At 42.0% G+C, this 25489-nt stretch overlaps 1 protein-coding gene across 5 annotated transcripts in view; it reads left to right on the top strand.

Moving 5' to 3' along the window:
- Positions 1–912: 912 nt before the first annotated feature.
- KCNQ4 (potassium voltage-gated channel subfamily Q member 4) overlaps positions 913–25489 on the top strand; it is a 169260-nt gene continuing 144683 nt past the window's right edge. For all 5 annotated transcript variants that reach the window (XM_072136634.1, XM_072136633.1, XM_072136632.1 and 2 more), the window contains exon 1: positions 913–1450. In XM_072136634.1, coding sequence (XP_071992735.1) covers positions 1182–1450 — 269 coding nt within the window. In that variant the 5' untranslated portion in view covers positions 913–1181. The remainder of the gene's footprint in view (positions 1451–25489) is intronic.

Genomic DNA, 25489 nt, shown 5'->3' with positions numbered 1-25489 from the left:
GGCTTCTTCTCCTGTACAATGCCTCTTCTCTGTGTGCTTACTACCTGTCACCCCCGGAGCCCCTCTCCTCAGGGTGGCTTCTTCTCCTGTACCATGCCTCTCCTTCTCTGTGTGGTTACTACCTGTCACCCCCGGAGCCCCTCTCCTCAGGGGGGCTTCTTCTCCTGTACCATGCCTCTCCTTCTCTGTGTGGTTACTACCTGTCACCCCCGGAGCCCCTCTCCTCAGGGGGGCTTCTTCTCCTGTACCATGCCTCTCCTTCTCTGTGTGGTTACTACCTGCCACCCCCTGAACCCCTCTCCTCAGGGGGGCTTCTTCTCCTGTACAATGCCTCTCCTCTGTGTGGTTACTACCTGTCACCCCCGGAGCCCCTCTCCTCAGGGTGGCTTCTTCTTCTGTACCATGCCTGTTCTTCTATGTGTGCTTACTACCAGTCACCCCCGCAGCCCCTCTCCTCAGGGGGGCTTCTTCTCCTGTGCCATGCCTCTTCTCGGTGTGGTTACTACCTGCCACCCCCTGAACCCCTCTCCTCAGGGTGGCTTCTTCTCCTGTACAATGCCTCTTCTCTGTGTGCTTACTACCTGTCACCCCCGGAGCCCCTCTCCTCAGGGTGGCTTCTTCTCCTGTACAATGCTTCTTCTCTGTGTGGTTACTACCTGCCACCCCCTGAACCCCTCTCCTCAGGGTGGCTTCTTCTCCTGTACCATACCTCTCCTTCTCTGTGTGGTTACTACCTGTCACCCCCTGAACCCCTCTCCTCATGGTGGCTTCTTCTCCTGTACAATGCCTCTTCTCTGTGTGCTTACTGCCTGTCACCCCCTACCTGTCACCCTCCTCATGGTGGCCGGCTCCCGCTTTTGTGATGCGCGCGCACATCCCTCCCTCCGCTCCTTGCAACCTTTAAATACACAAGGAGGCTGTTAGAAGAGAGAGCGCTGCACTACTTGGGACAGCAGGGAGGTGGAGAGCAGCCACGTCCTGACAGAAAGGCACGGGTGGCTATGTGCAGCGTATAGGAAACTTTGCTCTGTGATGGAAGCTAAACTTTCCCGTCAGCTACGTCCACAGCCTTCTCCACCGCGCTGAACACGCCGCTGGCTCTCTCTCTCTCCATCCCTCCTCGTCTCCTGTGCACTGCCTGAGCCCTGTGATGAGCTGAGACCTCCTGCCCCAGAGGGAGCATGGCAGTGGGGGCACAGCCCCAGACGGACAATGGCCGGGTGCCCTCACTCTCACTCGCCCCTATTGCTGGACAAGAAATGGAGTTTGTGGCCCTCACAGCTGTGCAGACGGAGAGCGGCAGCCCCCGACGCCTGGGACTATTGGGGACCCCACTCCCTGGACCCCCGAGGAGTTCAGCATCACACAAGAGATACCGGCGCCTGCAGAACTATCTGTACAACGTGCTGGAGAGACCCCGGGGATGGGCATTCATCTACCATGTCTTCATGTAAGTAGCCGGCACTGGCACCTTACTCCATACATATAGAGGAAGCTATATACAGTATATATCTTCATGTGAGTAGCCACTCCTGTGCCCGGGCACTGTCCCCTTACTCCATACATATAGAGGAATCTATATAAAGTATATATCTTCATGTGAGTAGCCGGCACTGGCACCTTACTCCATACATATAGAGGAAGCTATATACAGTATATATCTTCATGTGAGTAGCCGGCACTGGCACCTTACTCCATACATATAGAGGAAGCTATATACAGTATATATCTTCATGTGAGTAGCCACTCCTGTGCCCGGGCACTGTCCCCTTACTCCATACATGTAGAGGAAGCTATATAAAATATATATCTTCATGTGAGTAGCCACTCCTGTGCCCGGGCACTGCCACCTTACTCCATACATATAGAGGAAGGTATATACCGTATATGAAGCACTTCTACATGCGTTACATAAAGCAGTTACGGTGGGGAGCAAGGATTTGTCAGCTTCTGCTCGGCTTGAGCTGAATGATTACAGAGAACAATAGATTGTGCATATTAATATAAGTGACTTTCCAAGGCACTCATCTCTATGTTATGTACCAGGCACTGCTCCATACTTTTAGTGGCAGCTGTGCCTGGTATTATAGTTTACTACAGGTCAAGTACATAGCACTGAGCTGCAATACTTGGCACAACCAGTACTAAGGACATACTCTTCTCATAGTTGATGGGAAGGGATGAGAAAAGTTGGATCCTGCTGATCTAAGGACAGGCCATCAATATGGAGATTTCGAATAACAATTCTGATTCTTGTCCATCATCCCTTTAGGTATACCATAGCAACAAAGGAGGCTTTCTTATTATTCTTGTTATGCAAAATAAAACATCGATATTTAGAAAATGTGACCAAATTTGATAACAGCTTTCTGTCATTTGTGTGTGTGTGTGTGTGTGTGTATAAAGCTGCCGCCACAGAGACAGCGGCTTTAAAGAAGAGGTCATACATGGTTTGTATTTTTAGAAGACCTTTTTCTGTTTTGTGCTTTTAACGTTATTTAGCTTTTATATTTCCTATTAGCAGATGTGGAATTACTGAGTAACATTGCGTATTTGAATGGAGCACATAGGATCGCTGGACAGTCACAGATTTCACTTGGCATCCAGTTGTGCTTTGAGTTGTGTCTCCCCAGCTGAAAATAGCATATTGTAAAAGGTCAGCAGGCATCCCAACAACGTACAATACTATGAACAAACCATTCCATCAGTCCTTTAAAACTATTTTATTGCCAGTTTTCACTCATTTGGGAAAACCCAACTTATGTTCCTGTTCCTATGTTTAGTTCCCGTTGTCATGGTCCTCAGTACCGGGATTGCCATCACTCACATCACTCCTTGCCCTCAGTGGGGCTCACAATCTATTTTTTGTTCTAATCTTAGACCTGTAATAATTTTAATGCTAAGATGCATATTGCGGGAATGCATACAAACTTCTTGGAAATCTAAAGTTTGAGTTCTGCAAATTAACATTGCTAAACCTTCAGTGAGCATTACATTGTTCATCTAATGGAAAGACCTGAGTGAGACACTTGCAGCTCCAGAGGATAACAATACATTTTTCAGGGACAGGAGCTTTGATGATGTGTTCACACATAAAGTTTTTCAGATGCAGTTTTTGATGGCCAAAACAGGAATGGAGTAAAAAAAAAGAGGAACCGCTTTTCTCAGTCTTATGTTCTTCCCCATCATCATCCAAACCTGCTTTTGACTTAAAAAACTGCATCAGAAAAACTGAATGTGTGAACGCACCCTTCAGAATGCAGCCCCTGGGGAGAGCATCTAGAAACATCTGGTCCTGGCCCCCATAAATAGATTATTTTGCAGCCATGCATGGCAACGTAGTAATATTACATAGGAGCCATTCAGAATTTGAGCCATTCATACAAAAGTGTTCTCTTATTTTCCTTACAGAGAGGTCTCCCAAGGTGGGGACCCCCATCTGTGATGTTCATTTGATCAGGGGCTTGTAAGACAACTGTTTAGCCTTACACATTGAGAAAACATTGAAAACAACAAAGATTTTGGTAGAGGTAAGGTGGCACAGACTATTTGACTAGTCTGCAGTTAGACCCAAAAAGGGAATTATTATTTGATAAATCTAGAGTATATGTCAGCCTAACAGAATAGCCATGGAAACTTTTTCACATGTGAAATGTGTTGTTTTATAAACAAAATGTTGTTTTTTTTTTACATAATTCTGATTTAATATTCTGATATAATATTGTTGGCATAATAAAACAAATTGACTGTGACTGTACAATACCTATACTCAAGATCTGGTGCAGTGAGGCCCATTACACAACATTTATCCTCCTCCTCTTCCAATAACAAGCCTGTCAATAAGGGATGTGTCTGGAAATGGATGCAAGCTATTTACAAAGACTCTCCTATGGTAATATAACTCTCCTCAACCACAAACAGCAGACTGAAAACTTGTGCATCTGGCTTGCCAAGTTCAGTTTTATATCCTCCACATATAACAGGTTGATGCATTATATGGTATTGTCATTTTTCCTGACATATCTGTTCTATTCCCAATAAAATTACAATACTTTTCTTTTGTCTTTAGAAAATTTTGAATAAATTAAAGGGGTTGGAAAAAACTTCTGCTAAGTCTCTAAAACAATACAATGTAAAAAATAATCTGTTTTCATGCCTTGTTGCCAACATTTATGCCATTTAACCAGTTTCTACAATATATACAGATGGGGACTAGGTAGCTACTGCGTCTAATCTGTGGCCACGCTGCCTATGAGCGGGATCACCATTTAATATTACCATATTGCCAGCTTAACACATTTTATATAACATTTAATTCTATTAAAATATAGTTGAGAAGTGTTATATTATTAGACATCCATGTGCAGTTACCAAAACTGTCACCTCACAAGATATCCAATATCCAGTCATTAGAAAAGCACAGCTTTTATATTGGTAATAATTCTAGTGCTACGTTAGTGTTAACCGGCAGTGAGACATTTCCAGATAGCCCCCCTACACACATGGGTGCTGCAGTGATGTGGTTTCCTGGCTGCAATTGGTAAGACATATTTATCAATGTCTTATGAAAGGATTTTGTGTTAGAATACTGGAGCACATGTACAACAGATCGGAGCGTGTGCTTATTTTAGAACTGTTGTTAGTGTTAGAGGCATTTATTATGAGCCTTAAATATTCAGAAAGATATGTAGGCACAGGCTGCATGGGGCTAAGGAAATTACAGCATAAAAGACAGCATAAAATACTCATATTTTCCATAAGTAAGAATTAGAGAATCAACCTTTATTCATTTCACTGCTGTATGCAAATGCCTCCTAGAGTATATGCTGGATTCTTGTTAATTGGTGAAGCATCAAGAAATCTTAGGAGCTGATACTTATATTCTTACTTTTCTTTAATATTGATACCTGCAGGGGCATATTCAGGAGACAACAAAACACCCAAAACTCTGACAAATGTGATACATCCTATGGATACATTCATTTGAGATCTCTCATAGTGCAGTTAACATGATATAAAGGAATTCAATGACAAACTGTTAACTAAGTGGTCTTGAAGGCTCAAGATACACATCTTAATGGGCAAAAGGCTGGTCCCACTCAGTGATTTAAAGTCCTTATATACACAATCAAGGGGGGCACTTAATCCTTCAGAAGGACTGCCCAGTGGACTCGTAAACTTGGAATGAGCTTAGATTTCAGTAGATAAAGGGCAAATAATACTGGAACTTTTTACACATAACTATATATACAGTGAAGCAATAGTTATCATTGTTTTGCACATTAGACCAGTGTCTGATACTTTATAATAAACTTGGGGTAGTTTTAGACCATAAACGGAAGAGAAGTACTTTGCACCATTATGGGGGAGATGTATCACACTGTGTGAAATAGAGCCACATTTATTAAGGGTTTTAGACCATTGTTAGGCACTTTCCTCACGTGTACGAAAAGGGCACGATCTTGTAAAAGGGGGCGTGGCTTCACAACAAAAAGTCAGTGCACCAGAAAAAAATAATTATTAACACTGAACTAGAACATTTAATACATGTCGCAGAGTATGACTTGGCAGACTTAAACTACTCATCGGGCAACAGACACAGTGATAAATCTGGCACAGTAGAAGACTGCCCAGCCAAATCCTGCACTGGTCTAATGGACGACACATTGATACATCTCCCCCAGTTCCACATAAAAAATGCCATATGTGCACAATGACTGTAGGAGCCTAATAACTCACAAGCTAAATATTGTGGTTTTTATGACATCTGTGATGGAGACTCCTATAGAGACCTCCAATTTCTATATGAACAGAGCCTAACTGCTTACAAAACACAAGTGCTTCAAAGGGCATGTAAAGTTCATTGATGATGCCAGAGAAAGTAGCGATGGAAAAATTTATTTTTACATGGCTGCTCTCCCATTACCTGAATTATTTCTGCTCATAAAGTCATTATTCAGGATGCAGAACCAGAGCAGCACTAGGAAAAACTACAGAATGCCCCATGGGCCAAGGTTTAGCTATATCTTTTCCTGTTAACTTAAAGGGAACATGTCCCTGTTAACTTAAAGGGAATATGAAGAATGTGGTTCTGTCTGCAGGAAGCATGTAATAGAGCAGGCGGAGCTAGGATGATTGATGTATAATTTTGTAGGAAAAGATTCAGTCTAACGAGTCTCACAACATCATTTATCTTGGTTTTTTTTTTAGATTTACATACAAGTCACTAATTCTTCTGCTAACCCCTTCTAAACTTTTGCCTATGTCTGCTCAGGACTGGAGTTTATTTGTCCTAAAATTGTGAAAAATTTCTGTGTCTTACTTTGCTAGACAAGTGAAAAAGTTGCAAAGTTTGGCCAAAAAGGCACAATTACAAAAGAAAAAAAAGAAAAAGACCTAAGATAAATGGGACTGACTCGAAGACTTGAAGCACTGAATGAGCTTTAATAACTAACTCTCTTAATTGTGCTGCCTGTAGATTACACTGCCTTTACATGGAAAGATATTCAATTTACATAAACTGCATAAGATTATGATGCATAGGAACTGTGTATTTCAACTCCTGCATCATGTGAATGGACCCTAGTTGACTAATGCAGGTTTACCAGTGGAATTCAGAGCATTAATAGACCTTAATTAATTCCATTCTACTGTTTGCTGGTCTTCATTTGGTACATATATGTTATTTGAAATGAGAACTTTAGCTTCTTTTTTACATAGTAGGGTAAACGACTGATTATATCATAGTATCATAGTATATAAGGCTGAAAAAAGACGCAAGTCCATCAAGTCCAACCTTTAAGAATTAAATAAATGTTTTATCCCCATAACCCGTGATATTTTTTTTCTCCAGAAAGGTATCCAGGCCTCTCTTGAACATGTACATAGAGTCCGCCATAACAACCTCCTGCGGCAGAGAGTTCCATAGTCTCACTGCTCTTACAGTAAAGAACCTTTGTCTATGTTGATGGTAAAATCGTCTTTCCTCTAGGTGTAGAGGATGCCCCCTTGTCCTGGTTACAGGCCTAGGTATAAAAAGATCTTTGGAGAGATCCTTGTACTGTCCGTTCAGGTATTTGTACACTGTAATGAGGTCTCCCCTCAGTCGTCTTTTTTCTAAACTGAATAATCCCACATTTTGTAATCTGTCAGTGTATTCTAATCCCTCCATTCCCCTAATAATCCTGGTTGCTCTCCTCTGCACCCGTTCCAGCTCTACTATATCCTTTTTATACACTGGTGCCCAAAACTGTACACAATATTCCATGTGTGGTCTGACCAGGGATTTGTATAAGGGCAAAACTATGTCTTTATCATGAGAATCTATTCCTCTCTTGATACATCCCATAATTTTATTTGCTTTAGCAGAAGCCGCCTGGCTCTGGTCACTAAAATTAAGTTTACCATCCACCAATACCCCCAAGTCCTTTTCAGCTCCAGTTTTACTAAGTAATTGACCGTTTAGAACATAATTATACTTTTTGTTTCCATGGCCCAAGTGCATAACTTTACATTTATCTACGTTAAACCTCATCAACCATTTCTCTGCACACTCCTCAAGCTTCCACAAATCCCTCTGTAATGCTAAACTATCGACCTCAGTATTTATTACTTTACACAGCTTAGTATCATCTGCAAATATTGAAACTTGACTGTGTAAACCCACTACAAGGTCATTAATAAAAATATTAAAAAGAAGTGGCCCTAATACTGACCCCTGTGGCACTCCACTGGTAACATCAACCCAATCTGAGAATGTGCCATTAATGACCACCCTCTGTTTTCTATCACTAAGCCAATTACTTACCCAAATGCACAGATTTTCTCCTATTCCCTGCAGTCTCATTTTATATACCAACCTTTTATGTTGGACGGTGTCAAATGGCTATGAAAAGTCCAGATTTACAACATCCACAGCGTCTCCCAGATCCAGTCTTGAACTTACCTCCTCGTATAAACCAATCAGATTAGTCTGACATGCTGAAGCTGGGTTATAAGGTTGTGCACAGTGAGATACTCCAGGATAGCATCTCTAACAAACCACTCAAATATTTTCCCCACCACAGCAGTTAGACTCACTGGTCTGTAGTTTCCAGGATCGCTATTTGATCCTTTTTTGTATATTGGTACCACATTTGCTATGCGCCAGTTCTGTGGAACATAACTAGTCCTCAGTGAATCTTCAAATATTAAAAATAACGGTCTATCTATCACCTTACATAATTCATGCAGAACCCGGGGGTGTATGCCATCTGGCCCCGGTGATTTATCTATCTTAGTGGTTGCGAGGCGGCGCCGTACCTCTTCCTGGGTTAAACTGTTGACATTCCAAAAAGAATTTACATTATTCCTCATTGTGTCTTCAACCAGGGGATTTTCCTGGGTAAAGACAGTTGAGAAGGCGACATTCAGTAGATTGGCCCTTTCCTCATCTCCTTCCACCATGACCCCCATGTTATTTCTAAGGGGACCCACACTCTCTGTTTTTAGTTTCTTATCATTTATATACTTGAAAAATAATTTGGGATTATTTTAGCTCTCCCTGGCAATATTTCTCTCAGTCTCTATTTTTGCGGCTTTTATCTGCTTTTTTAAGGATTTATCGCTTTATCTTTCTCGCTTATTGCTCTCCTTACAAGACTAGTTAGCCACATAGGCTTTTTCTTGTTCCTCTTATGCTTTTTCCCATAATGTATGTGTTTCTCACAGGACTTTTTCAGAATATATGAGAAAAAGTCCAATTTTTTGGGGGGGGCTTTTGTCTTTGAGAACATTATCCCAGTCTATGCCTTTAAGTTCTTCCCTTAGTTGCTGAAAATTTGCCCTCCTGAAGTTTAGAGTGTTGGTTGCCCCTTCACTAACGCTCTTAGTAAAGCGTAATACAAAATCAATGATATTATGATCACTATTCCCCAGGTTCCCCCCAACCTGTAGTTTTGATACTCTATCAGGTCTGTTGGTAAGGATAAGGTCCAGCAGTGCCCCCCCTCTTGTTGGCTCCAGGACTATTTGCGACAGGTAATTGTTTTTTGTTGTTAACAAGAACCTGCTACCTTTGAAGGACCTGCAGGTTTCTGCCCCCCCAGTCAATATCTGGGTAATTGAAGTCCCCCATGATAAGTACTTCACCATGCTTTGAAGCAGCATCCATTTCACTTATTATTTTATTATTCTTTTTCCCTCCTCTTATCTCCACCCATAGGGACTCCACATTTGCAATTGCTTTACTGATGTCATCTCGCAAGACAGGCTTGAGACAAGAATTCACATATAAACAAACCCCTCTAGACTATAACCCTCTATAGTAACAGCCCAGTCATAGCTACTGTCCAGCCATGTCTCGCTGATACCCACTATATCATATTTCCGCTCCAACATCAAGAGTTCCAGTTCCTCTATTTTGTTTGTGAGGCTTCTGGCATTTGTGTACATACACTTTATATGGTTTTCCCTATCCTTATTTATTTTGTTCTTATTCCCCAATCTCATTCCAGCCCCCCTTTCTCCCCCATGGACTATGAATCTTCCCAGCTCTCTACACTGTCTATTTGCCCTGCACAAGTGTAGTTGCCCACCCCCCAGGTCTCTAGTTTAAACACTCCTCCAACCTTCTAGCCATTTTTTCCCCCAAAACAGCTGTACCCTCCCCATTGAGGTGCAGCCCATCCCTACTATAGAGCCTGTAGCTGACAGAAAAGTCAGCCCAGTTCTCCATGAACCCAAAACTCTCCTTCCTACACCAACCTGATCTCCCGCTGCCTTTCTGGTGTGGCACGTGGTACAGGCAGTATTTCGGAGAAAACTACCTTTGAGGTCCTTGCCCTGAGCTTATGGCCTAAATCCCTGAAATCATTTTTAAGGACCTTCCACCTACCTCTTACTTTGTCATTAGTGCCAATGTGGACCATGACCGCTGGTTCCTCACCAGCCCCTCCCAGTAATCTGTCAACCCGATCCGCAACATGCCGAACCCGAGCACCCGGCAAACAACACACTGTTCGGTATGCACGGTCTTTGTGACAGATTGCCCGGTGTATTCCCCTAATAATCGAATCTCCCACTACCAGCACCTGTCTGACCTTGCCTGTGCTCCCATTACCCTTCTTACTGGAGCAGACATTCCCCTGGTTGCTAGAGGCCATGTCTTGCTGCAGCATTGCTACCAGGAGAAGCAAACTTCGCTCCATAATGTCAATTGCCCGCAGCCTTGAAACTTGCTCTTTTAGATCCAGAATCTGGACTTTCAGATGAGCAATTTTCACACATCCCACACAGCAGTATTCCCCCTCAAACGGTTGTTCAAGGAAAGCATACATGGCACAGGATGTACACTGTGTAGCAATGCCACTTATGGAGTCCATTGTTCTAATGGGGATTACAGGAGAAATATGCACAGAAAGAAGAATTTACAGTCAAAGTAACACAAAATACAGCAGTTACCTGCTAAAGTACCTCAAACTTAAGTCCCTTAAACGTAAGTCACACTTAAGACACTGCACACACTTTGGATCAATGCACACTCGCCACCAAGCTCCCACACTCGCTTTTCTGATGCTTTTTTTTAAAGGTTATCTGCCACAAAAATCTGCAGAGCTCACTGCAACAAGATCTGGCTGCAAAAAACCCTATATATATATTATATTATTATATATATTATATTATTATATAGATGGGGCACATTTATTTGGAGCAAACATTGTAAATATATATGTGGGTTTTTACTGGGCTTATGTTCATTTTGTTGCTGGGGGTTGGATGACCCAAAGGTGACCATCAAGAGCTGGCTGGTTTAGATCACACGATTGCTCTCTGGTTTTATACTGTGTAAGATGCTCTCTCTCTTCGTGCCCTATCAGAATGGAGGGAAATAAGTGGTTACCCAACACCCGTATACAGTTGGCATCAATTAATATCTTAGTAACAGCATATGTCACAAAAGTGACACTATTGGCAAGATGTGTGAAATAGGCAGCTCATGAGGTCGGCTGTAATTGATACTGGGGTTGGGAAGAAAAGTAACGGACACCTTGGCCCTCTGTTGTTTTATTTCACATGTTAGTCAATGGAGAATAATGCAGAGCTTCACAAACATGTGGCAGACAAATTCTTGTACTTCTAGTAGTAAGCAGGAAACATCACAGTTTCCGCTCTAACAACAAATAATTTCACTCTGAGGTTTTTAGATAAAATGCTTCTTTATTTCAATAGTAGTACACAAGTGTCAGAAATAAAGCGAAACAATATTCACAGAATGTGAAAAGTGGTACATTGTACAGTTTGTATTGTAATTTTATTTAAAATAATAAAAAACAGAATTGTTAAAAAGAATGTGAAAAGTGGGATCAGAGACTAATTACACAGGGGTAGGTTTTATTAAGAGTTTATCTTTTAATTTGTGCTTTGGATAAAATATACTCCCTAGCCATCAGAGATTATTATTATCTGTTATATAAGCCATCAGCAGCTAGAATTGTACTATAGGCATTAGAGACGTTGGAGGGTTAAGGCAGTTTAGAGGTTAACCTACTTTCCTGCCAATGCATTTATAGTTTTTTTTTTAACTATTTTGTCACCAAAGATTCAACCATCAGCTTAAATTAGCAGTTGTTTTCCAGTTTCTCTGGAGATGTGGGATTTTGCCCTGTTCTTGGACAAGGACTCAAAAAATACAAAGCATAGGAATGCTCATTACATGGTGGTACCATGTGCATCTCCCTATTTGTGTATTTTTACCTGAAGAACACCAGAGTGCCAGAGAATCCAGCGAGCCAACCAAAGAATATGTTGTCCATCTATTTGAATTGCATTCTGCTCTGAGGCTATAGCTGATCAGTGGTTATGTTGCTGAATCCCAAGTTGCTGAATCCTACAGTATAATACCTCCTGACTAACCCCCACATTTCTATTATTACTATCACAAACTTCTGCTGGGTATTCCACGGCAGTGTCTTGGCTGAGACACAGAAATTGGAGGCTGCATCTTAAAAGGAGGCTATATCTTCATCATTGCAACTTAAAAATAGAACAATTACAACATAACCGCACCCTGATGCCCATTTCACCTTCAGCTTCATCACCCCTTCCTGTCAGCTTCTTCCTGTCTCACTCTCTGTCTGATGTCATCAATAAGGGCAGTGAAAAGAAAAGCTAAGGGGCTGGTGGATAATTGAAGGGGCCTAGGTCCTTACAGTTAGTGTCAGAGGACCCAAACAGGGATGTTGCATCACCCCTGCACTTTAACAGGAGTAATATGTTCTGCATGTTAACAGCAGAGGATTTCCCTACCTGAACTGCTGCTGAGTAGCATCAGTATGAACATTTTGCAAATGAAACATCTGCTATCTACTCTGCAAGATTGTGCAAAATGCAGATCAGCCTATGTGACTGCAGGCCTCTTCTTACAGTTAAATGGTTTATTAAGATGACAGGTGGTTAAGATTGCCATAGGCCCCTAAAAGCTTCTGGCCTTGGGCAGGTGCCCACGTTATAATGCACAATGCTGCATCAACACTCCTGAGTTCAATCCAGGGCCCATATGCTGGCGCCTAATTCAGCACCCAAGTAGCAACTCACCAAGGAGCCTAACAGTAAAGGAAACTACTATTCCCATCAAACACCGCAGGATGGTTTGTGCCAGTTTCCAGCAATGTGGTATATCTATTAAGAAAAATCCTTTGATGTTGTTAACTAGCAGCATTCAATTGTCACACTAAGCACCTTAGTATAAAACCACCACAAAGATGAATTAGTCAAGTATCCATAGTCGAACCATAGTAGATATATGAATTGAAAATCTTTTCTTTGAATTGGATAACTGGATAATATGATATTAGAACAAATGATTGGAATGTTGGAACTTTTATATTGGATTATACAAATTGAGTATTTTGAACTGAGAATAGTACAGCCTGAATCGTGATTTGTTTCTTATTGATACCTAGTGAGAGTGCTGGTAAAATAGTTTATTGATGTACACATAAAGAAACTGGCAATATGTTTCATACCCGCTAAAATATATGTAAGTGGAAACCGAATTAAAACCTTAATATAAGCCGAGGTACCTAATTTTACCACAAAAAACTGTGAAAATCTATTGACTCGCGTATAAGCTAGGGAGGGTACTGCATTGGTGCCAGTCCATGCCCCCCCAGTATATAGGTAGCCAACCCCCATCCCCCAGTATATAGCTAGCCCCCTGCCCCCCAGTATATAGCAAGCCAGCCCCCTGCCACCCAGTATATAGCTAGCCAGCCCCCTGCTCCAGTATATAGCCAGCAAGTTCCTAGTATTTAGCTAGGCAGCCAACCCCCAGTATATAACCAACCAGCCAACCCCCGGTATTTAGCCATCCCCTGCCCTGGTATGTTGCCAACCCCCAGTATATAGCCATCCAGCCCCCGTATATAGCCATCCAGCCATCCCCCAGTATAAATTTAGCCTCCAGTATGTAGCCAGCCAGCCCCCTGTATATAGCCAGACCCCATATACAGCCAGCTAGCTAGAGGTCGCAGCAACATTTTTCCGAAGGGTAATAATACTCCTCTAACTATTTTAGGGAGTATTTTTAGCCGAGGAGGAGTATGAAAATTTTGGTTATACATATATATACCTTATATACTCGAGTATAAGCCTAGTTTTTCAGCACAAAAAAATGTGCTGAAAACCCACACTCGGCTTATACTTGAGTAAAAAAATATAGGTTTTACCTGTTTTTTGTGGTAAAATTAGGGGCCTCGGCTTATATTTGGGTCGGCTTATATTCGAGTATATACGGTATATATATATATAACTCATAGCCGTATATAATGTTAATAGGCACTATTTATAAAAAAAAAAAATCATCTCAGGCATACACTGCGCACACTCAGGACACACTCACCCACCGAACACAGGGCACACTCACCCACCATACACAGCGCACACTCGCTTACTGCACACAGCGCACACTCATCCACCCCACACATAGCACACTCACTCACTGCACACAGCGCACACTCACTCACTGCACACAGCACACACTCACCCACCGCAAACAGCGCACACTCACCCGGTGGACACAGTGCACTCTCTCCCAACGCACACACTTCACACTCACCCACCGCACACACTGCGCACACTCACAAACCGCACACTGTGCACACTCACTGGCTGCACACAGCGCACACTCACCCACCGCACACAGCGCACACTCACCCACCGCACACACTCACAGTACACAGCGCAGACTCACCACTCACATTGCACACTCATTGCTCACAACGCTCACCGTTGTGAGCGTTGACACTCACCGCCCCCAAAACATACACTATACATAGAGTGCAGTGTACACCCTGGCCGTGTCTTTCACTCACCCGGCACTGCTCTCAGGTCCCGCCACGATCACAGGCCTGCAGAACGTGCAGGAGCCCCGCAGCCCACATGTCTCCCTCCAGCCTGCGCTTCCTCTGGATCTCTCTGGCGCATTGGACACTGAACGTGTCCTGCTGAGTGGTCCGGCACTGACATTTCCCTCTTTTGCAGCATGCACAATCTGTGCGCTACAGTTAATAATTGCCAAGCGTATCTTTACGCATGGCAATTATTTTGGGGGGTAATGGCACCTCACCATCTGTCTATGACGCATGGTGAGGAGTTAATGTGATCTCTGCAGCCAGCCATCCCCCAATATATAGCCAGCCCCCATATATAGCCAGCCAGCCCCCAGAATATAGCCAGCCGGATATATGCACAGCACACAAAAAAATTAAGTCATTTCTCACCTTTCCTACGCCTCTTCCTCCACAGGTCCTTTCCACACTTCCGGCAGTGGCAGGTCCATGTGCTGAACACACTATGACATCATAGTGAGTGCGCCGACAGCAACACGTCCAGCGCTGGCCACGCACACACAGTAAGATGGCAGCAGTGGCTGATGTCACAGTGTTTGCACGGCCAATGTCCATTGACCTCCCACTACCGGAAGTAAGAAGAAGAGGGGGGTGTTAGAAAAGTTAGTATAAGCCGATTTTGGCGTTTTCAGCACTTTTTTTTATGTTATTTTAATTAATCACAGGGTGTTAAGAAGCCAATCCAGGATTTTTCTCTTATACTTATGAGAGGTATCTTGCAATAGTGACTGAAAATCTGTTACATACATCTCAACAAACATTGATTATCCTCCACATTGTGGTTTTTCTGGGTTACATTTTATACCTGTGTGGTTGTTCTCTGGAATATAATAATCAGTGGTCTCAGCATACCATGTTAATGTAGAACACGTGATAGGCCGCAAAGGGTTGTCGTAATGCAGAAACCGGGAACCGGACCAAGGTCAGTCTACTTTATTTTTTATTTGACAACCCCAGCCGAGGTTTTCTGGAAAGACACTTTAAAGGATCAACTGCTACCATCTTGGTGCCAGATTCCACTGATAATTCTTGGGAAGTCCATGAAATAACAGGTCAGTTGTGCACAAGGGAGAGATTACTGCTACCTACTGCTGATTACTAAAACCCTAACAAATAATGAGTGTTCATGGTTCTTTAGAAACAATTTATTTATTCATAATAAAAAGTTCCACCGTATTTATTTCCCATTATTTAAAAGTTTCTTTGGGACAGCTATTTTGCAACTGTCCCTGTAAGAACCAGGTCTCTTGGGTGAGAAGGGACAAACTTACACTTTTTCTGCATTGTTTGATGGCATAGACAACTGAACATTCCCAGTACAGTTTGGACAGGCTTTATGATGGTTGTAGTGGTGGTGGAGTCGCATCCTCCTTTTTGCAGGGAGACAAGTGGCCTTGTCACTTGGGAGGCAGTAGTAGAAGCTTAGACAACTGATGTAGCAGAGGGAGCCTCAGGTGTTTCCCAGTTTTTTCTTGATATGTCATCCTCTGTAGCTCATGTTTTGTTTGCTGGGGGTCTTGTCATACACATGATTATCAGATTGCTGCTTGCTTCAGGGACTGGCAGAACAGAGTTAGATAAGATTTTTATTGGAGAGTAACATGTGCTCTACATAAGAATGGATGGACATGCTTCAACAAAGAGGCGGAAGCCACATGCCAGCAGCCGTTAATAACCTGACTTGGTAAGAAAGGTGATGTCAGCACCACCTCTTTGTGCTCCCTCTTCTTTGACCCAGACTGAAGTTGGAACTTGCTGAAAAGAGGTAGAATATAGAAATTCCCTGTTGCCTCCAATGATCTTTCTTTATGTATTAAGACTTTCCCCTCTACTAAATAAAAGAGTTGTCTTTCAACTTCCTTGAAGTCAAGAATGTCTTTGATTTTATATTCATTTTCACACCCAACAGGAGAAGTAAACGTGACAGCGGATGATGTGGAATAACTGTTGAATATCTTTGGCTTTCAAAAGGAAGCATGAAATAAACTGGAAATGTAGGAGGCACACATAGTTTATAGGTGACAGGATTAAATTAAGGACTTCAAAGAAACCCAAGAACTGTGGAACACATTTGCAGAAAGATTGAAGCAAACAAATTTTCCAAGATTCGAACCAGACTCTATCTCCTGGAGAGAACTGAAGATGATATATTAGCTTTTCAATGCATATTTCTTTAGTAATTGAATAATTGTTTAAAGATTTACCTCTTTGGACCGTCCTTTGATTATGAATCTCTGGGAGATGCTCTATTCTAATCACTTGAGATGCAATAAGTCTTGTGACAGGACAATGCAGCTAACAAACTTAAGAAACTCTCTCGGTCACACTGGCTGTCCTTGATGGGCTTTTCTGGGTCCTCCTCTTCATTGTTTGAACCCCCTTTACCCTTAAACATTGATTAAAAGTTTGCTGAAATAGTTGCTGTTATTAATTCCTGTCCTCCTAGTGAAGGACTCGCAATAATCTATACCTATACAGATTAGTGACCTTCAAGTGCAAATGGTGGTCTCATGTGCCAAATGCTGAAAGTCTTCTTAGGTGCAATAATATTTATATTTTTAGTCTGCAGGAGGAAACTGAGGGGCTGCTTGGCTCTGGTCACTAAAATTAAGTTTACCATCCGCCAATGCCCCCAAGTCTTTTTCAGCTGTAGCTGTCTTTTTCAACCAAGTAATTGACTTTTTCGAACATAATTGTACTTTTTGTTTCCATGGCCAAAAACTTTACATTTATCTACATTAAACCTTATCAACCGTTTCTTTGCCCACTCCTCAAGCTTCCACAAATCCCCCTCTAATCCTATGCTATTGACCTCAGTGTTAATTTCTTTACACAGCTTAGTATCATCTGCAAATATTGAAACTTGACTACAAGAGGTCATTTATAAAAATATTAAAAAGAAGTGGCCCCTATAATAACCCCTATGGCACTCCGCTGGTAACGTCAACCCAATATGAGAATGTGCCATTAATGACTACCCTCTGTTTTCTATCACTATGCCAATTGCTTACCCAAATACACAAATTTTTCCCTAGTCTAAGCAGTCTCATTTTATGTACCAATCTTTTATGCGGCACTGTATCAAATGCCTTGGAAAAATCCAGATATACAACATCCACAGCCTCCCCCAGTGCCCCCCAGACTCCTTAGTGGTCCACAAGTAGTTAAGGAAGAAGAGATAAACACTTGCTATGCTTTACCTAATCAAACTGTGAGGGTTGGATGGTTTAAATACCAGATTTTTCACCCTCCTGCGGAGGTCCTGACATGGACTGAAGCAGCCCCCCCCCCCCCCCCCCCCCCGTATACTTTCTGGGACCTTCACAACAAATTAGGGTTCCAGTGGCTGCCTTCACCTGAGGTTCTTTAAACATTGTTATAATTTAGTCTTTTCTAGCGTTGAGTTACAGGTGTGGTGCTTGCTTCAAGCTTGGATAACCTTGTTTCCACTGGTTAATAGTGTCCATGAGAATTGTTGGAAACTCTACCCATCCTTCGCAGGGACTTTTATTATTGGTGAGGCAGGCAGATGTATGTTTCCTTTATGTTAGATGCACATAGGGTGGAGTTGGGACATCCAACTGACCCTGGTCCTGTCTAACCAAAGATGGGCCCATGCTCAGAAGGCAGCTTTTGTTCATAGCTAGAGAACAAACTAAGAAATGTTTGCTGGCTAATACAAATGGAAACTACTGGTTTATGTTACTCACAACAAATGTGCTTCCTCTATAGTTGCCCAGGACCTGGCTCTTGCTTAGTCTTCAGGGACTTTTGTAGTGTAGTATATAGCTCTTAATGTGCTATTCTCCTGCAGGTTGTATTTTATTGAAGACAACAGTGAATAGACGTAGGCTCTTGGGTCTTAGCTGGAATGACCAGCCAGTTTAGAGTTGTGTCACCAGGAAAGCACTTTCTGTCAGATAAAGGGAGCTAAAGGGACAGAGGGTTTACCTTAGAAGTGCCTTATGCTAGAAACCTTGCCACAAAAATGATACAGGAGGAATCAACGATGTACAATGGCTGTTTCACTTGATCTGATACTTTAAGACTTGGACAAAGTAAACGCTCAAATGCTCAACTTTTCTGTCAGTCGGAAATGAAGCAGAAAGTCAAATTGTGTGAAGAAGTGTGCCCATCTGGTGTGGTGAGGATTCAAGTACTGTGTTGTCTGTTAGTTTTTTAATGGTCTGTGTAAAAATAATCAGTGGGTGCACTGCTCTTTCTAGAAAGTATTCCCCAAGAGTGAGTTCGCTGGCTAGCAACTGTCTATCTCAGACAGCATAATTTCTTTCTGCAGTAGTGAAGAATTTGGAGAAGAAGCCACAAGTATTAGGCCCGTTCCAGACTTGCGAGTGTGATGCCTTAGGCTTACCTTTATTCTTCTTCTTGGACAAGATAACACCAATGATATGCATCAAGATCTGACATTAATGTCAAAATGGTTTAGGGGGCAAATAAATAAATACTTCTTATTTCTGGAAGGCAGTTTCTGCTTGTGGGGTCTTGTTTTTTGTATTCACTCCTTTTGAGCTGAGACTGGGGCCATTTTGCATAAATTTGTCATCAACTGTCCATATAAATGGGCAGTGCCCTTAAACCTTTAGATAGCATGTTGTTAAGGGGGATGGAGCTAGGGAGTTAGACTTAATGTCAAGAAATGGTAATCAGGAATTATTATGGTCTGCTTCTTCAGTTTGGTACAAAGATGAGCCATGCTTATTTATTTCTTATGGTTTGTCATATAGCCAATCTCTAAAGATATTGGTGGCACATTTACTTACCCATCTGGAGGAGTTCACCTAAAGTGCACTGTCCGTGTAGAATGCACCGCGTGACGATTCACTAAGATCGTGTGCCCAATACTCTGCTCAAGTCCACAGGAGTTTACCTTCTTCCTGGTGCATGTAAGTGCTTGATCTTGCGACACAATTTGAAAGTTAAATCCCGCGCTCAGTCTGAATCAGTCGGATCGTCCGACTTCTGTTGCATGGAAGCCGGCAAAGCTGTGATAAAATCCAATCGCGTGCGACACAATACCCGGTTAAATACCTGTCACAGCCGTGCAGTGCCCGAAAATGTCGGAAAATCTGACGAAAGTGCGTCCGCGGACCGTTAGTAAATAAGCTCCATTGTGTACAAATTTGACGGTGGGGGTCATCAAAAAGGCCAAAGGGCTTACCAGATATTAATCTCAAGTGTTACTAAGCAGTCTTCTATTTGTCACATTGCAGTATGTGAATGAAATTATAGGCACTTCACAGGTGTAACTTAGTAAAGATCATTGTACTATGAATTGTATCAAAAGCTCAGAGATAAGATACAAAGGGTATTCTTGATGGTTATTTTAATATGTCCTTGGCATGCAGGGCAGAGTAAGTTATCTGTTCTCTGCACAGAGAAGAGCCCGGCTCCAGCTGGTACAGTAAACTTTCAACTAATTCGACTCTTTGGGTTTTCCTTGTTTTACTTGGACATTGCCTTTGTTTTGGGCAGAGGTAGAGGGTAAAACTTCCCATGAAGAGAAGAAGTCTATTGTTTTATCTTCATTGGGCAGTCATAAGGATGAAGAGATGGCAGTGTCTCCAATTTTTACTTAAAGGGAACCTGTCAGGGCGATTGGGGACACTAAACCACAGGTCCTTCCAATGAGCCACAGGTAGCATAGACGGGCAGTTAGGTGGCACTGCAGAGGCTATTTGGGGGCATAGAATAGCCTTAGCCCCAGTGCTCACAGAGGCTACTCCACGTCCCTAGTAGCCTCTTCAGCTAATTAGCATATAAATTAGAAGTTTTAAAAAATGTTGGGTTCATTTTTGAAAATAGTTAAAACTGTACAGTTAAAACTGTAAAGGGATGAATCTACTGTCAGGATCTACTAAGTAAGTAGATTTCTGATGCATATTTAATTTAATAAGCATTGTGGATCTGTGCAACCTTATCAGTGCGGCTCAAGGCAACTCAAAAGGGTGTTATCCACATGAGCCATTAGTATGAATCAGTTAAACCTTTTGCAGGCATCTGGAGAAGAGGGTAGCTGCCCCAAACAAGTTAAGAGATAGAAGTGGGTCAGGAAGTAAGAGCTCTCCTCATGGAGTATTTGCCTTTTAAGGCTGCCTTGCATTCTTGAGGAGACTTATAACTATTGATGCTCCTTGGGGAGAAGGGGGGGGGGGTCCTATGAAATATGAAAATACACTTTCCTAGATGGGATGTAAGGCAGCCTCCTTACTAGTATGATTTTCAAGAAGCCTCATTACATGATGTGGGGTTAAAGCCAAACCAGTATATTCCAGAGAGAACAGATTCCCAACTCTAGACAGTGCTTTTTCAATGTGTTTGCATTTCATCAGTGTAAGGAACTGGTTTAGTTGAGTGAGAAGCTTTTGGCTAGAGTCAGGAAGTAAGAGCTTTTTGCCAGTTAAGTCCACCCTACAGTCGTGTTGAGACTTACAGCCATTAAAATACGCAAATACGTTTTCCCGGATGCGATAATGAAATCATTACCTCTTTTGGATATATTGTAAGGAAACCCCCTTAAAATGAAGTTTGACTTTTAAGAAGCCTACACTCCACTGATGAGATGCAAAAACATCAAAACAGAACTGTCTAGAGTTGTGGTTCTGTTTCTTATGAAGTAGATATACTGGTTTGGCTCTGATCCTGGCAATTTGACTGTGGTAATCATTTGTTATCCACTGCATTTTTCCTTTTAAAATAAACTTTAAAAATTATGCTAATGAGCCTAAATGGTTCTGGGGTTGCTTCCAGTGCCAATCCATGCTGTAGTTTCACAGCCTGTTACAATGAGCAGAATATGCCTCACCCTTTCCCTACTCTCTCCCACTACCTGTATAATCTAGCAGCAAAAGGAAATGCAGGAGGAGAGGAGATCTGCTCTGCTCATAGAGGGGCTCTGGAAACACCCACCAGAGCCCCTCAGGCTCCTTAGAATGATTATAAAAGTTGATTTTAGGAAGGAGGCCATGGATAACAAATATAAGTCACAGTGCCTGGATCTATGAGGAAGTGCCCCCTGTTTATCATATTTAATTTTAATGGTTGATTTCCTTTAAAGCATGATGGGTGGCTGGAGCAGCAACAGTGGAGTACGGTCAGACATTTTGATACTTTTTGGCATTGAAACTTAGGCAAATTGCAATAGGTATTTTTGAAGTCTAGTTCAGGTGAAATCCCATTGCATGGTACTGTATCACTTTGGGTCAGTTGTAACTGCTTTGGTTGCTTTTCTTATCCAAAAAAGTATTGGGAAGTACTTGGTACTTATTTAGTATCTTCTTTTTGGCAAAGTGATTTAAAATGGTATTATTGTGTCACATGTCCAATCTGCTCAGTTCCTATTGGTTAACAGGAGCACCAGGAATAAGCAGGTACTTAGCATGTCATGGCCTGATACTATGGAATGGAAAAGGGGCTTTTATATGTACTTTAATTTAAGAAGAGGTTTTTAGGTAATGGAGAAAGCAATTGGTGTAAATTGTCCACTCACGCGCAAAAATTATAAGAAAACTTTAAGCGTGAACTAGATTAGTATAACCGAGCCATCTCAAAAATATCAGTGGTAAGCAATTAATGATATAACTTGTAATCTCATTCATTTCCAATTTTTTTTTATAAATCTGTGCCACATGTGTGAATTCACTTTGGCATTCTGACAGTAATGTTTCTTCTATGAATACATAATTTTTGTAGACTATTTCCATGCAAACTAATGTGCTGCTATTTATAAATTTCTAGTTCTATGGTTATAGTTTGCATATGGAGACCAGCTCTTAGAAATACTATGATAGCTTTCGTATTTTCCTTGAGTTTGTGACGTAGTGTAGCCCTTATAACTTGTAACTGTGCTGTTCTATGTCATATAGTCATTTTTGATGCCCAGGGCTTCAAAGGCTGAGGTATGCAGTGACAGGATGGTAACAGGCTAGCCTTTTAAGGGATACAACCAAGTTGGCTTTATATCCAGACGCATGGGAGGCAATATTTCTATGAAATATTTATGACATTGAAATGGAGATTCCAGAAACTCCCTTCAATAATTCATCCATCAAAGTATTGCTGTCTTTTCCGCTCCTTTTCACACAGTGCTGCCTTAGCGATTCATTGCTAACAGAAGTTGTAGTCTTTTCTTATGACTTAATGGTTATAGCCTGTTAAATACTTGGACAGTGTTTTTTTTTCTTTTACCATGGCACAAATCACGATGTTCGGAGTCCCCACAAACATCTGAATAACTGCTGTGCCTGCTTCGTCTCATTCTGAGGCCTTTCAGCATTAAATGGGTACAGTGAAGGCTCTGTTACCAGTTCTGAATGAACAGCAAGCTTTCATCTCTATTCCCCTGGCTCAGGGAATGGAATAAGCTGTTAACCCATGGAGTGCTAACAACTAAGTCTGGAAGAGTTTAACCATCCTTTCCCTCCTCCCTTTCCTAATTTCCCGTCAGTAGATCAGAAAAGGCCAGAAGTCTGTGCACTGGAGTCTGCAGAATAGAAAAGTGCACACAGGCAGGTGGACATAGACTCCTTGAATCAGACCTCAAGGGAAAACATGCTAAGGATTCGTCCCATTAACTTTGACAGCCAGATCGAAAATGCATCTGTCTTTTCCTTGGTTTGATATACTCCTTCATAACAGTACTCGTCATGGAGTCGGCACCTTGATTGAGATCTTTTTTTTTAATGGAAGATTGTTAATGACCTGTATTAACATTGTAAATTAATCACTATTATTATGTTATGGAAATATATTTGTTATATTGTGGACTTTATCTTTATGCGGTGTATTTAGAATGTATACTATAAGGGTATCTGCAAATGAGGAATATTTTTCCACAGTGATAGATATTACAGTGAAACTTCTCACATTAATATTATGACGTTGGTTTATTGTGGACTTCTCTGGATGAAAAGAAGTGAAATGCAGACATGCAGAAAATGTAGGAAATCTTTGCAGCATATATAAATGAACTTCTAGTGCAGGTTTTGATAATCTGCCACCTCTCAGATTCATAGGTCTGCTGTTTTTACTGGAGCAGAGATGATGTAGATCTCCATATGCTGGCTGCAAAAGACATCATAAGCATTAAGCCTCAACCTGGTAGCACATGGAAAATGTAGATTTAGGTAGAACCTAGAACTCCTCATGTCCAAACATATACTGTTATTCTGGAAAGTCATTCAGAAGATTGGGTACACAATAAGCACTGTACAGAAACTAAATGGTATGGCTGCTCAAAGTATTTAAATTTTCTAAAGTTTCACAGAATCTGCAGAATCATAATATGGTGTTGATACCCTATTTGGAAAATGATTTGCTTCCACTCTTAGCACAGTTCATAAAAGATGTACCGTATACTTTAAAAAAAAAAAAAATCAGAAAAATTGTGAAATATTAACATTGCTAAATGTTGCTAACTTCCACAGGAAAGTTTTATGTTGTGATTTATTTAGTGTATTTGTCTCCTTATTATAAACTTGTGGATCTGCTGAGAGTTTTCAGCAGTTCAGGCATATCCAGGTGTAGGACTTGATACTGTTTGTCACGGGTGCTCCCGGCGACCCATATCCCTGGTCCCAGGCCCCAGGCGCACCCAGGTACCTCCGTGTGCCCCTAACTCACCTGTCCCAGCTCCAGCTGCGATGTCCGCGCTCCGGGCCAGCGCACCGCTAATTGGCACTGGCCAGCTGCCTGCCCTGGTGAATTTCAGCCCCTTTCTGTGTCACATGCCGGAACTTTGTGCTTACACCTTAAAGAAAGCTCCCCAGCGATATCCTGCGTTCCTGTGTGTTGCTGTTCCTGTGTTCCAGTGTGTTCCTGCTCCTGTGTTCCCGTGTTGCCGCTTTCCTGCGTTCCTGTTCCCATCTGCCTGGACCTCTCGTTGCTGACCCCGGATTGGACTTGACCTTGCATCTCTGCCGCCTGCCCTGACCCTGTGCCTGAACCTGACCATGAGTCTCCTGCTAAGGTACCTCGACCTTAGCTGCCTCTGCGGGCTAGTTGCACCTGTGGAACGACCTGGTGGTACCCTGCCGCAGTACCAGGTGCCACTTAGATTTCAGTCCCAGGTGTCGGCTAGTACCACCTCCCACAGTGGTCCAGAGGATCCACTTATCCTGAATCCTGACACTAATTTTCATCCCTGTGAAAAGGGATAAAAGGAAAAGTAACAGTGCTCAGTGCGCGGTAGAATTAAAATATGGTTTGAAAATATGTTTTTCACGAAAAAGTCATAAAATACAGGGAGCTGATACTGTGGATGTATAATGTACTCACTGTAACCATAAATTATATAATAGAAATTGTAATTGTATAACAAAATGTTCATATGGCAACCAAGTGCTTGACTTTCATTACTAAAAGGAAACCTGTCAAATAGATTTGGCATGTTTTATACACATTAGACAGCAATCTTCAAAAGATTTCTGAAAACTTTAAAAATAATAGAATGTAACACAATGTACACAGCAGGCACACATGATCAAGGGTACATTTCCTGCAGGTCATCCAGTGTGGTATACCTTACTATGTGTGTGCAGTCTATGGGGTGAAACAGACCAGAGATCAGTGCATGAACTCACACTGATCAGATATAACAAACAGCAGAACAGATCTCCCAAGTACCTTTCTCCACGCTATTGAGGATTTTGCAGCTTAAAGTTTTGACGGTTTATTAATTTTCATTTCCAAACACAAGGGAAAGGAAAGAATGGGAATATAAATTATTGCAGATAATTACAATATGGTCTTAACCATTACACATCACAGGACAGGTATGCTTGTCCTAATTAGCGGGTACTTCCCACATTAGGAGAGCATACTTGTCCTGCAGATCACACTTGCACTACACAGCCTGGTCTGACATATCTGACCTTCATGGATAGATCTCTTTACAGGGCAGTTTAAGCCTTACCTGCTGCCATCAAGCCTCTGTCACCCTCCCAAGGCCTGACAAGGCGATTGCATTGTGCTGGGGATTTGCCACTAAGGCCATCAAAGCTACAGTGGCTACCATGTACAGAAAACTATTAGGTCCAGCCCAAGACTGGGTCTAATAGGCAAACTGTCAGGGAAATCATGACTGA

This window comes from Engystomops pustulosus, chromosome 2, assembly GCF_040894005.1.
Source record: "Engystomops pustulosus chromosome 2, aEngPut4.maternal, whole genome shotgun sequence".
NCBI classification, from domain to species: domain Eukaryota; kingdom Metazoa; phylum Chordata; class Amphibia; order Anura; family Leptodactylidae; genus Engystomops; species Engystomops pustulosus.
This window is presented reverse-complemented; position numbering and strand designations above follow the sequence as displayed.